Source organism: Thunnus maccoyii, chromosome 6 (assembly GCF_910596095.1).
Source record: "Thunnus maccoyii chromosome 6, fThuMac1.1, whole genome shotgun sequence".
Taxonomy (NCBI): Eukaryota; Metazoa; Chordata; class Actinopteri; order Scombriformes; family Scombridae; genus Thunnus; species Thunnus maccoyii.
In genome coordinates this window covers 23,730,654-23,745,757 of record NC_056538.1, presented here as the reverse complement: position 1 = coordinate 23,745,757, position 15,104 = coordinate 23,730,654, and the positions used below count along the sequence as shown (strand labels likewise).

Sequence of the window (15,104 nt, the reverse complement as noted above, 5' to 3'; positions counted from 1 at the left end):
TTAATGGCTCCCAGAAAGCCTTACGCTGCTGAAATAGAGCTTGCCTTCATTTTCCAAAAGCACCACAGTGGTAACTGACCAAAATAAAAACATCCCTCCACAGTTTCTATACCTGTGCACACTTTGTGTTTTTTACTATGAATTTGAGCTGGCTTGATTTTCTGCACCATAAATCATCAAAATGATTCTGGGTTATTTTTATTTTTCAATACATTTTTTTCCTTTTGAATACTGGTTAAATGATGGATAAAATCAGTCTCTTCTGACAGGGAAGAAGAGCATTGAAGTTATGTCCTGGATGGCATGGAGAGAATACTTCTTACGAAAGAAATTAACTTAATTCAATTAGCCTTTTTTTTTCACTAGAATCCAGTCAGTGAAGCCATTTGGTGTAATCAGTGCTATCTGTCTTGCTGGCTCTCTAAGCTTAAAGCTTTTTCCTATTAGTTTTCTTAGTGGGATCTCAATGTACTGGGACAGAAGTGTATTGTCACTGGCTTTCATGATAAATACAAATTAGCTGCGTGTAGTTTTAGTAGTTTTGTAATGTAGTGTGTCTGGCCCTCAGATTCCAGGGCGATGTTTCGGCCACAGGCATTTTCCTCTATCAATATTCATTTGTGTGGACGAGGCTGCCAAATGACGCTCCGGGCGGACCATCCTTCTGGGACTATGTGACCTCATGTGTGGCCATGAGGAGGAGAGGGATAAACACAGCGTGTGTTACATCACGGCTGCTATAAAATGTAATGTGCGCCATAAGCGCACTGTGAGAAAAACCTATTTTTCAGCAATTCAGGTCAAGTATTGCAGCAGTGAGGGTCAATATAAGCTTAAGAGTGAATTAGAGGCACCCATTAGGTAAAGCATCTGTCAGATTAGACCAGATCACACAACTGGATTTAAGGGATTTAAGGCTGAGGGAACATGATTCATATGCTTCATTTCTCTGTTATTCCTAGAAAGCAGAAGAGGGGAGATAACAGACTTTGTGCTCATGCAGACAGATGGACTTTGGTTTTATTTTGAGACACTTCTCGTCAAAGTACCCAAATGTTTTCTTCTGCTTGGCTGACAAAGGTACCACCTGCTGCTCCAGTGGTGGATAGTTGACAGGATATGGACATGTGGTAGATCTCACCCTTTCATCTTTTGGCCTCAGTGATTTAATATCCTGCTCCTCCACTTCATACCTCATGCTCAATAGGTCTGTAACAACCACACCCTACAGAGGGAAAATAGGTTGCACAATACCTGCATGTGATCCTTGTGAATACAGCATTCACAATGACTTTTGCTTACTTTACATTTACTTGCAATATTCCTGTTCAGATTTGATTCTGCTGTATTTGATTTAAGGGACAACACATTTCCGGATAGCCCAATGATTTTCACATTGCAAACATTCTTAGTGTTTTCAATGGATGTAATCACCGAGGAAGATGATTTTTTTCTTCTTCATCCATGATACTTCTTCTTGAGCATTTTGCAAAGTCAGAAAACGGTGACAGGAGAGAGGACGCACGCCCTTCAGCAGGCGCGGACGTGCGCACCGCTGGAGGCAGTCGAGCTGCAGAGCCGGGGCTTGTCTGTTCGGAGGAACTCTGGCTGATGTTAGCGGCGGAGAGAAGAGAGGGGACGAGAGAGAGCTGGGTGGGCATGACATGTGAGTCAAGTCTGCACAGATACAACAAATAACCCAAAGTATGTCTGCGGCAGGGGCGGGTCGATGCTCTGAGGGACTTGACACAGGTGAATGAGAGCACAGCTGCAGATTTTTTTTTGTCTTTTCTTTCTTTCTTTGTTTTTCTTTCTTTTTTTTAAACCACGGTGAGAGGAGAGGGACACGGCAGCTGTAGCTCCCCCGTGCCTGCTTCACCCTGCTTCAGTCTGGCAGGCGTCAAGGTGCAGGAGGCAGGAAGAAGCGCCGCTGTTTAATTAACTATCCGACAAAAACGCCGCCGCGCAGAATAACGTGACGGCTTTTGCTGAGTGACCGCGCGGAGAAACACGGGAGAGGACACTATGTCAAAGGAGACGAGAGGAAAAGGTAAGGGGCGCACACGACATGCATGCATGCACGGTCGCGTGCTAACAGGTAGAAACCCGCGTCTCGTGCTGGATGTTGGCACGCGCAGCAGGGATGGAGACAATCTGTAGGAATGTGCGACGGTCAAAACGGGCATGTCCATCCCGGTCTGTCCATAAATATGTCTGTCATTCAGTCAGTGAGTCTGTCCTATCTGTCCCCGTGTGTGTCCGTGTTACAGCGAAATGTGTGACCCGTCCGATTCTGTGATGCGGCGGGGTCAAACCTGCAAAAAAAAAGAGACTGATTTACCAAATATTGACACATGAGGTGTTAGTGCACAACATACAGACCTGCAGGCCTGTGGTCACCGGTTTCTGCTCTCATTACCATCATGTGCGTGTGACCCTATCTAAATACAAATGGGGAGTGACACTATTTTTAGTAACAGCTATCAAAATAAGGCACAGGATGTGACCATACTGTAAAAACTTTTGCAGAGGAAATTTTGCTACAATTCCCAATTAGGTCACAGTAGCCTGTCTGCAGACACAGAGCAGTATTCTATTCTATTCTATTCTATTCTATTCTATTCCTAGCATCAGACCATAATGGACAAGGTTAAATCAGGAGAAGTGACAAAGAATAATGCCAAGGAGCATTGCTAATAATAGCAGGCAGTTTTTCATGCAGCTCATATGATTGTTGATACTGGATATGTGCTTTTGTGTGTGAGAGAGTGTTGACAGGGCTGAAGTCATGACATTTCTGTATAAAAAGGTTAATTTCTGCTCATCCAAAAGTTGTTTTTTTTTTCTTTTTCTGCTGCTCAAATGTGCCACCTGCTTGCATTGTGGGTTTCCAATTAGTTTGCCAAAAATGCAGGGATTTGGGAGATTGTTTACTGTTAGGACTGCTCATTATGCAGCAGCATCATTTCATGGCAATGTTCGCTCAACCTGTGGTGCAGCGTATGTTAAAAGCACTGTTTCTTTCTTTTGAGACAGGCTTTTCATTATTTTCTTTGATGTATGCACTCACATGTTCTAGTGTTATAAAATACCGGGTGAGTGTAAAAACGTGATAGCCATACCAGGGGCAGCAGTGTGGCATTTTGAGTAATGAGACTTTGCTTCAGCTGGAGCGCCTGTTTGTTTTCCTTCCCTGTGTTATCATGCCCTGCTGAAGAGCCCTTGAGCAAAGCTACTGAATCTCTACAGCTGTAGGCTGTTTTGTATGTGGCCTTTGTTCTCTGACCTTTTCCACGGGGCAGGCACAGTGAGGGAGTTGCGAGGGTGCCTGAGCACCTGCCCCTTTGCCCCTTAATGTCCAAAGTGCCCTTTTATCAAGTATTTTATGTTTAGCTTTATGCAGACTGTCCATCATTTACAGCAGTTAGTTTCTCAGACTGGCTTCCTATACTGCAGTTTCTGAGAGCTCATTTTTGTTCTCCATTTGAACATTGTATCCTTGTATGAGACACAGAGACAGCTGTTACTGTTGACAAGGAGCAACCAACAAACCACCACCCACTCCTGCTATGCTGGTTTTAAAACAAATGAACCCTCCGTGCTGAAGCTAGCAGGCAGACTGGAGCAGCTTTCATGGGACAGATGAATGAATATGAGTTCAGAGGATGAAAAATGACATTAACATGCACCAATAATCTGTTAGAAAAAGGCAACTAATTAAGAAGCTAGCAATGACTCTTCAGTGAATCTAAAGTTTTTTAAATTGACATTAATTTTGTTTTAACCATCCAGTTTAAATGGTGCTGCATTACATGACAGTAATGTTAATGTAGCTTGATAGTTTGGATAGCTTGACTGCTGATGCATTCCCACTGTGTTGTTTGTCCACAATTACTGTAATTATCACCATACTAGTAAAAGTTCTGCTTCATGCTCTGTCAGATTTTTAAAAGGAAGGCTTTTTACATTTCCAGAGAGTGAGTAAAGGAATTGGGAGAGAGGAGGCAGAAGTGAGGAGGAATCGCAGGATGTAATGGTGTGGAAAGAAAAACGAGGAGAAAGTAAAGAAGATGCAACTGATTCGAGATTCAAAGAAAAAGTTTAAGGAGGAAAGAGAAACACAGAAGCAGCTCATGTCCGAGTTGATGAAGAGACATGAACCAATTCAAAGCAGGAAAACTGTAAGGATCTTACATCTGTATCTAGATGAATTACTATTCAGAAAATAGTTTTGAAAGTGCAATCTGTTTGCAAAATGTAAACTTAAGGGCATCCCCACTAACAAAAGTCAAAGCACAAGATTAAACCCTGCTATAAAAGGACTTACAGATCTTTTAATACAGGCACTAACACTACATAATAACAACTCTAATAACATGATGTTCTCTTAAGATGTTAAAAAGGTTGTTGACCTCAGTAACTGTACCTTAACAAAATAGGTGAGACACCAGCAAAAAAACAAAATCTCTGTGTAAATATTTAAACACTTGGGAGACTATTTTCCCATTCCTGACAAAATACATGTTTGGTAACAATTGAAAATGATACATCCCAGCTCAGTGGATGTTTCTTATTGTTTTAAAGATGTGCTGACTAGAAGTAGAAGTATCAGAAAAGTACAGCATATATCAGAGAAAAATCCAGTGGGAAATAATCACAATTCATTTTGCTCTCATTTTGGTCTGGAAGCATTTATATTAAAGAATCCTACAAAGTTGAGTCTTTATTCAGTGAAATCTCCATTTTAGAACAATTAAAAATCCAACATCCAATAAGGTATTTCTGTCAAAACATGTTCTGAAACACAGCAAATGGTTGTCAAGGATTTATAAATATTTTTCTGCTGTGTTGCTTGGAGCTGTTAAATATAGATCTAAGAATGTTTTCTTACTTTTGCAGAAAAAAAGATCTAAATTAAAATAAATAATGACATGGCAGCCATGTGCTGCTGGTGCCTAACTTGTACGGGTTCTTATAAGATAAGAGTGGTTTGTCTAACTGACTCTTGCACTACTTTTGAACTATACCTCTCCTTTATTTTTAGCTGTATGTTATAGTCTTTAAAGAGGACCTATTATGCTTTTCCTTATTTTCAGTCATGTATATAATGTTACAATGTCGGATGTTCATATTAAACTTGGCCAAAGTGTCAAATTTCCATTGTTTTGGGGGTAGTCATGCTGAGCCATGACTTGAGTCGAGCTGGCACGCTGTGTTTGAGTGTCTGAGTGTTTTTCCGTTACACAGTATGGCAAGGTAAAATAAGTTGTTTACTAGTTGGAGGTGTGCTGATCATAAATAGCTCCAAATATCCCCATATTCTGTTGATTTGACTGGGTTTTAGTGCCGCTAACGAAGCTTCACTAATTTAGTTTGCCTGTTAATTATTCACAATAAAAGTCTCCCGTTATTTAGTCATTTAAAAGCTTTTAATATAAATCAGCAAAATAGCAGTTTACATCAGCAGTAACTTAACATGACTCTGATAAGGCTGCCCCTCGGCAGGCTTCTGGAAAGCTGGCCAATCAGAACAGAGTGGGCTCATCGTGAGGGGGCCTTCAAGAGACAGGAGTTAAAACTGCCTGTTAAGAGACAGAGGCTGAACTGAGGGGCTGCATAAAGGACCAATATAAGATAAATAAGGAGTTTCTTGAATTGTGAATCATGCAAGGCTTCTCTAGTGGAGTGCCAGAATAAAAATATAGAGCTGGAAATGAGCAAAATAGGTCCCTTTTAAAGATTCTCCCCTTTCCATCCCAGTTATTATATGCTTTGTCGTTTTTTAAAATTTCTTTGCAATTATGGAATCTTAAGAGCTACATGTTATTCTCTGGATCAAAGATTGTCACCATATCAAAAGCATATTCTTTGTTTAGAAACATTATGTATATGCTAAATGTCCTTAAAGGAGCAGCCTTTTCACCACTCAGGGTTTTTTGTTTTTGAAAGCAAATTGTTTTATATGCCTTTCAGTCAAACATTATGAACTGAGTCCTTCACACAAAAATACTTGAAGCCTTGGGTTAGTCCTGCCATTCATTTATCCTTACAATGACAAAACCTCAGTCCTCACAGTTTATGGTCTAAAGTGTGGCCATTATGGTTTTCAGCCCTCAGTGTGTCTTGTCTTGCCTGCAGAGAATGTTGCCTTTGGCTGTGTGATGTTTAATAGGTGCCAACAGAACACACACAGACACACACACGATAGGTAGCGAATCATAGTCCTTCTCCGATTTCATCGGGTAGGGGACAGTGATATAGTATGATGTGGTTTGTTGTAATATTCCATGTTACATTCTGTTTGAATATAGATCGCTATAATTCAACAGGTTATGCTCTAAATTATGTTGGTCTTTTAAAATTTTGTGCCATGTGCCCCTTTTTGCCCCTCTAAAGGTCACTGCACAGCCCTGCCACGGAGTGACAGTGAAAGGAGAATATCCCCGCAGGGATCAATAAAATATCAGATCATTATTACCCCCAGTTGTGACAAAAGGTGTCAACATAGAGAGATTTATTCTGTGTGGTTTGGGATTTAAGATACTGCTGCTTTGGATTTAAAGTAACATCCTGACTAGATATGAGATCACACAGTGACAAAGTGGGAAGTCTCAAAAATAACATGAATAAAATATTTACATCTCAACAACAAGCCGATTCAAACAAAGAGCCAGGTTCAGATCAGGGGTTGGATTAACCTCCGAAACTCTGGATTTGTACATTAAAGCTCCCCTAAAATAACTTAAATGTAGAAAGAACTTGTTGCATTTCTGCATACCAGCAGTGGTGGAAGAAGTACTGAGATCCTTTACTTAAGTAAAAGTACCAATACAGCAATGGAAAAAATACTCCATTACATGTAAAAGTCCTGCATAAAAAATCTTACTTAAGTAAAAGTACACATGTAGCCGCAAAATGTACTTAAAGTATGGCAGTAAAAGTAGTGGTTTGGTCCCGCCGACTGATATATTATTATATATGACATCATTAGATTATTAATACTGCAGCAGTGTGTATGTAGCATGTATACCAATACCTCAAAATTGTACTTAAATACAATACTTGAGGAAATGTACTTTCCACCACCGCACACCAGTATCACATATATATGTATTTTCTGGTTCTGATTGTTCCTACATTTCATTGGAGCAACCGTGTATTTATGCTGCTTTCAGTGAGTGAATTATTCCAACCAAACTCACCGTGTTTTTATGGCAGCATCACTTCACACATTTTCCCAAAATTCAAGCAGACTTATTGATATCTTAAGAAACAGAACTTAAACAAAGAGCTATTTATATTTGAACAAGTCAGTAAGATTTAAAAGGTTAACATACCTGAATTTAACATGAGACATAAGTAGAGCAGCAATGCAAGTAGCTGATTAATTGATTAGTCGATCATCAGAAAATGAATTAGCAAATTATTTAATATAATAATAATAATATAATTGTTTTAGCAATTTCTTAAAAAATGCCACAATTCTCTGCTCCCGGCCTCTCAAATGTGGGGATTTGCTATTTTCTGTATCATATACTGTATATCTCTAAATTGACTATGTTTTAGTTTGGGACTGTTAGTCAGACAAAATAAGCAAATTAAAGACATCACCTTAGCATCACAGAAATTGTGAATGCCACTTTTCACCATTTTTTAACATTTGCTGACTAAATGATTAATTGATTAATCAAGAAAATAATCTGCAGATTAATCGATAATGAAAATAATCGTTGGTTGAATCCCTATACATGATAGTAAACTGATTATCTTTGGATTTTGGACTGTTGATTGGACAAAACATGAAAAGAATCGTAAGTTGCAGCCCAAGACATAAGCCAATGAAAGGGTTAATAAAAGACCCGGTTCACAGTATTGCCTAAGGAAAGGGAATAAAGATCCTTTTCATTCTGAAACTGGGGCACGTAATTAAAGGGTTTGTTTACATATTCATTATTTGGATAATGAACATGAAACTAAGAAATGTATAAATTTACAATAACTTTCTGTACACAAAAAGTCAGATGCAACCTTGAAGGTTACTGAAAGTTTTTTCTACTTTAGAAATCAAGCATTTACTCCTATTTTTAGTAGACAATCTCACAAGACAAATGAGTTCCTGAATGCATGGAAAACCAATTTTTTATCCCAACAGCTGTGACTAGATATCTTCTCCAGTTCATCTTAATTATATAGCTTTGAGCCTCACCGTAAAATCCAATCGCTAATGGAAACGTAACTGTGAACTTTTGCATTATTTCAGCCATGCTCTATAATATCACGTGAACCCTGCTATGCTCCAACAGGCTGGCAGCAGATTGATGGCAATGTGCAGTATGTGTGGACTTGCAGCATTCTGTGTATCTGTTTCCATTAAATATGACTTGACCTTACTATGCAGTATAACTTGTGAAGTAGAGCGGTGCTTACAGGATCATTGATCTTCAAAGTCCCACCATCATGGCCAGGACAAACTTTTTCAGTTCATGACTTTAACTTATGTACGCAGATCTTATCATTGTTAAATTCAGTTATAAAATCCTAATTTAAATATTCTCTCTCCCATTTACTCATCAGTGAAGTCAGAATCAGCATTATTTCTTAGGAGCAGCACTGTGAAATTGAAAGTTAGGATAATATAGACTCACTGTATATTTTATCATTAAAGTGTAACTACCCGTGTTTATGGACAAAATCTGAGCTTTACAGTTTGCAGTGGCTTTTCGCAGCCTCTGCAGAAACATGGCCTTGTGCCCAGATTCTCTGACTGCCTATAAAAACAGAAGAGAGCCACAGTTTTAATCATCCAAATATTGAAAGATAATTTGAGTGGAGTAATAAGGATTTAGAAATTATGAGGGCTGTGCTGAGTAAAGCTTTGGTCCTCAAAATTAAGCAGGTGTGACTCAAACATAAAAGAATATCAATAGATCTCTCATAATCATATTTTAATGGCATTTGGTGTGTCCACTGCTTTGGAAGCCTATATTAAAATGATAATGTAAACTTGAAAATTAAAATGTAATAATCCAATTTGAATTTTCATTTTCACGTACTCGTATAGGCGCTCTATGACCATATTAAAATGAAAGTGGAAAAGCTGTTTGACATGTAATTTTCAGACAGCGGACAATATTCAAGTGTTAATTTGAATTTGAAAATTAAAATGCAGTATAACCAATGTAACCTAATTTTCCATTTATGCAAGCAATATTTAAGTCACAATTAAAATTAAAATGCAATTTTCTAACAATTTGAAAATTAAAATGAAAATAGCAAGACTTGACCTGCTGTACAGTGGACAATATTCAAATGCAGTAAACGAAATAGCGTCTCCAGTGTACTGCATTTACATTTACATTTCACCACGCTCTTTTGGTGCCAAAATGAAAATGCAATCTGTCAGTCAAGGCGAGTCTTCAACAAAAATGTATTAAAAGTTTAACTTTTAATATATTTTTGCACAGAATGAGGCTAATGGATTTTGTCCCCCATCACTCATATTGTAAGCGCATTATGAAGGGATCTTCTAAAGTCCAAAATGAACAGGAGGGATGATTATGGCAAGAAAAACCTATTTCAATGTTCATTTGGGTTCCTGAATATTGTTTTATGGCAGACTTGAGAAATTGTGAACCTTTCCTTTAAGCACCTTTTTATTGGAGCTCATAATCCAACCAGCTGGTATGGAAATTTAAACCAGTATCTCTCTAGTTTCATGCCAAGGCTACCACCAAACCTTTGCATGAGCTGCAGCTTGAAGTCATATTGCGCTGCCAAGCTTCTTAAAGAAATTTTGCTTTTCTAATCACCCTCGGTCATCTTTGTCATAGCGGTCAAACTGATCCCTACTGTTAATCCTACCTAAAACTTGATAGACCATTTAAGGGCTCAGTGTGAGTCACAGCACCTCTGAGCATTTTATATTCCTCATATTTGATGAAATTGGATCAGCCTGAAAGCTTTTTTTTCTCATTTGCTGTCCAAATAAAATAAATTGGTAGCCTACCTGCTGTTTTGCTGAGATTCAGCGTTGTGCTAAAAATAGAGCTGAAGGATGCTGATGAACAGTCTCCCCCTTTTTCTCCTTGTTTCCTTCGCTCTCTCTCTAAAGTGAATACTAACCATTTGCTCTTCCAGCATTGTAGTGTTAAATAGAGTTTTGTATCATGCCGTTTCCTGATTTTCTGGTTTCTGGCACATTTTCTACCATAATGATTTTGTTTAATGCTTTCAGTGATTCCCCAAACCCAGTTCTTATTGCTCAGTTTATGACATGATAAATACTTTATATATTGTATTTTACTGCAAGAGTCTGCTATGTGTAGTGTAGCTATACTGGCAAATGGTCCCCAGACAGCCTGTTCAACAGGCAGCACCACAGTGTTCTCTGAATTCTACAGAGGCGTGTGCTAATGCATTCAGCCCGTGACCTCTGTTATTTTATTTGATCATACAAAACAGTGTTAATTTAAATTTAATAGCTGTTTGTCATGGGGAAACACACTGGGCCCGTGCCGGGGAGCAGCTATTCACAATGTACACAGCAGCTGGGCCGCTGCTATTTGAGGTCAGAAATGAGATGATGGCAGGGGACCGACTCACCTGGAGGCGGCTCACCTGTGTACTTGTTGTTTGTCACAGCCAAAAGTCTTAACGTCACACTTGTGTCTGAACACCGAGTGGAAGGCAGGAACATCACTTTCAATTTCGCCTTTTGTGAATCACTTCGAATTCTGGCTGTGAAGAATCTCTTATACACTGGAAATAGGCTTTTTGAAGGCATTACTAAGCTCTCTAATGCTACGCTATTAGCAAACACATTTAGTGTAAAAGCCTTCCAGTTTGTCCTGCCAGGGACAAAATGTCTGGAGCAGGTTCATATTATTTTGAATTTCTTCTAATTTCCATTGCAGATTGATGGGAGCCACCTGCTAGAGAGCGCCAAGTTGAGTCGTCAATCATTAAATCTTTTTTTTTTTTTTTTTTTTTTTAAATGTCCACATAAGAGCTGAAATGATCAGTTGATAATGATTACAGCATCAACTGAAAATGAATCAGCAACAATTCTGATAATTGTTTTAATGGTTTGAAACATTATTTAAGCAACAATGCAGCTTCTCAAATATGAATATTTGCTGCAGTTTTTCGTCTTGTATGTCAGTGAACTAAATTGTTTTGGGTTTTGGACAGTTTGGCTGACATGGGCATGGGTATTTTTATATTATTTATATATGATATATATATATATATCTGTGTTGTGTCCAGATGCAGCAGGTAGCTATTTTCAATTTTTCTCAGGAGCTGGAGGAGAGGAAAACAGAGCTAAAAAGAGAGTGAATATTAGACGTAGATTCCAACAGATAGCCAGAAACTGTGCTGTGTAAATAAGCAACTGTAAGCAACAGGTTTGTCATATAATTTAGCACAAATTTAAAGCTGACCATTGATATTAATATTGTATAGAAATGAGTCCAGTGAAACTTGACATATTATGGGTAATGCATAACAGAATGCGTTCTTTCACTTTCGACAGTTATGTCGTCAGTGCCTGATAATGTGGATAGCGGGGACTACTTTGCTCTTTGGTGAAAAATCCATGCTAGCATTTAAGCCAACTTGTTTTCACCCTCTCACATGCATAATCAAATATGTGTGTGCTCATCATGAAAGAAAATTCTGAATTGACCCTTGAAATATACAGATCTCCTCATCTTTCCACCTTCACCAGGAAGCTGTAGTTAACTGATTGCCTCCTTTCCCAGTGTATATATCTAATTAACAGTCGATGCAAACGTTCATCTGCATAGCTGCAGTACAGATAAATAGCATCCAGCAGGATCATATCTGGAAGGTGAAACTCTTACTGATTTTACATTTTTGAGGAGAGATCAATCTGCTCTATGTCTCTCATTGGCTGCAGCGATTGATTTTAACTGTGTGCTGAAATGAGGTTTAATTAAATTAGAGGACTGGCTATTAATAGATATTTCCAGCTGACAGAGACTTGTCTTTATTGTTTACCTTTCATGAACCATGGGATGTTCACTGAGGCAGCCACACACACAAAATCACAATCTTACTCCTTTTCCCTCTGTGGATGTCTGAACAGTATGATCTCTGGTCATCTCCATGTGATTTTCATCTCTACTGGAGCATGTTGCATGTTCAAATGAAGGGTAGAAGCACTTCTCATTTCCTCCCCTTTCTCCATGCAGAGGAAAAAATAACATTATTGGATTTCCTCTTGATGTGGTAGCTATCACCCTCAGATGTTGTGGCTTGTCCAATATTCTCTCGGAAGTGGTTTACATCATCGCAGAGCCCTCCTGTCCTTCGTTTCTGCAGCTGTTGCCATCATGTATGACCCAGTTGCTGTTTTGGGTACTGTTAGTTGCTCAGAGTACCTTGGACTTTAAATACTGCTAATTACATAATGAGGAGATTGACACTCACATAGCTTACCGACCATCTGGGTTGGTGGAGGTGTGAGGGCAATGAGAGATAAAACTCCAGAGAGAAGAAATTCCCTCAGGATGGTCAATGATCAAGAGCCGATTAGGTCTCTGATGAAGACAGATTCCTTTTGATGCTGAAGGCTCACTAGTTATTCTAAAAACCTGAAGAATTTTATGAGTACCCTCTCTAAGTTCATGTGGAAGCAATTTCACATTCAAGGTTGTAATACTTTCATCTTGCACATATAAAAATTCTATGTATACTAACCTCATAGCGGGAGGATTGGGTGGCTAATGATGGATTGTGTTTTTAAGTGATCTTTAGTGGCCAGAAATGGATCTACGGGTTTGGAGTTAGATCTTAAACTGGATTACTAGTCGACAAAAGGGGACAACGGGAATGCTGTAGTAAATAACTATGGTGTAGGTTTTGATTTACAGTTCATTGTTGGATTTCAGCACTGCAAGGCTAGATATATGTTTTGTACATGACTGTATAACTGACTATTTATGTTATATTTTGTGATATAGACTGAAGGTGGCTGCCCACAGACTTGAAACTGGAGTTACATCAATTTAACTTATAACTTATTGAATAGGAGACTACTGGTGTGCAATCATCTTGTTTACATTCATTCATTCATAGAGAGTTGCAGTCATGGTGAGCAGAATGTTTGCAGTGGAAATGGCTTTTCTAGATATGTGGTCCTGGGAAGGAGAAGACTATTGAGCTGGTCCTCAACATTGTTCATGTTGTTTTCTTTATCAGCAATCTCTACTTGGAAATTTGCTCCCAACAGACAAGAGTCATAATTCACACAGCAACTAAAGGTCTTTTTTTAGGCTAAATGTACACATAGGTCATTTTGGGCCCATAAACAAATGACCAATGTTGTTTTTGTATTTTTTTTGTTTTTACTCATGACAATCTCATGTAAACAATTCCACTAAAAGTCGATATACACAGCATAATAGTGCTGAATTATTGCACAGGATTGTGCAAAAATGTATATGTGACACTCACTAGGAAGTTTAAACTTGCACTAACAGATTTTTTTGGCCACTTGAGGGCAACAAAAACAAGTTGCGAACACATCACTGGTTGATATGACGAACTTGTTAGCAAACAGTTGCTTATTTACACATGCAGCAGTTATAGACAACATTAGTATTTATTTGGAGTTGTGTTGTGTCTGTTTTTGGTCTCTACCGACTCTCGAGGGAAATATCTGGCTCTTTAGCTGCTAAATGCTTCACAAAGTTCACCAGCTGGTCGCTAACTGTGTCTATTTGCCATTTGGTGTTTAACAGGTAGTGTGCAGAGGGTTTTAAGATCTTTTTCTCTGAAAACAGCTGCCTCCTGAAAACAACATTATGAGAGCAGTGAGAGTGAACCAAAACAGTAAAGTTGCAGGCTGGACAGCTAAACAATGAGCTGAAACTTGCTATAAAGCTCCATAAAGCTGAGGGGAACTGCAGGGTTGGGTGATAATTTTCTGTAGGTTCATCACTACGAGCGTCGCCTCTCACATTAGATGCTGCCATTTAAATCGTTGTTATTATAAAAATCAATTAAAACCACTTTATGTAAACAAATTTATCCAAATAGTTTGCTCATCATGGCAAGCATTCCCCCCATCATGCGCTACATAAGGTGTTTTTTCCTTTCTCTGTTTCTAGTTGCTTTAGCAAGTAATAAAAGATGCGGTCCAGATGAAGTCTTGACTAAACACATACTGTATGTGACTTTTTCTTGGTGAGTTGTAAGTTCCTCATAACTACTGGAGAGAAAGAATAAAGCTTTCAATTGCAGTTAAGCGCACTATGACTCCCTCTTAGTCACCAGAATAAGAATTGTGTTTTGATTTTCCCATGTGGGTACATGTCAAATGACTCAGGATGCAAGCTGCCAAATTTACTGAGGTCATGGGACTGACTCATATGTAATAAATTAATGTGAACCCTAAACAGATTATTAAAAGGAAACAGTGGATCATCTACGCAGGTGAAGTCAACCCTACCTTATGAAAACATGGAGAGTGTAAACATTTTGGAAGAATAGTGCATGATAAAAAAGTAAGATGTAACACTACTGTGCTTCAGTACATTTTTTTAGGTAGATATACTCCAGTGGATGTATAATACATTCTGTCTCAGGAATTACCACACATTTCACTCTATTTATGCCACTCTGAGATACAATTTTAAGACAACGCTTATGCATACATCCCGTGATATTTGTGTGAAATGATGCCGTTCTGTGAAAGCCACCTGTAAGATGAATTCAATTGCAATTAAAGCCAGCTGCATGATGAACCCTCAGATGATCAGACCCTGCATGCAATAGGCCTACAAGTGAACCAGCAGCCCCTCGAGAAACTTTGCAATTTAATAAACACAGGTGAAGGACTCAGTATTTTGATGATGTTGCTCATATATTGTATCATGTAATTTTGATGACCGCTAGAGGGTGATCATACAGATGTTCTTTTATGTTTTATTATGCTTTGTTATTATGATGATTGTTGGAGCATGTGATGCAAGACAAATTGTATGAACAGACAATAAAGCTTTATCTCATCTTATCTTTAATACTCTTAGACCTTTGAGCTGTGTGATTGTTACATATAATATCTACTTTGCACCCAC

The 15,104-nt window shown here is 38.5% G+C and overlaps 1 protein-coding gene across 2 annotated transcripts in view; it reads left to right on the top strand.

Moving 5' to 3' along the window:
• Positions 1–1,574: 1,574 nt before the first annotated feature.
• pitpnm3 (PITPNM family member 3) overlaps positions 1,575–15,104 on the top strand; it is a 98,945-nt gene continuing 85,415 nt past the window's right edge. Inside the window, exon 1 of one of the 2 annotated variants that reach the window (XM_042414859.1) lies at positions 1,575–1,752. In XM_042414859.1, the coding sequence (XP_042270793.1) occupies positions 1,707–1,752 (46 nt within the window). In that variant the 5' untranslated portion in view covers positions 1,575–1,706. Of the gene's footprint in view, positions 2,051–15,104 lie in introns of both variants that reach the window. The other variant, XM_042414860.1, reaches the window with a different exon arrangement.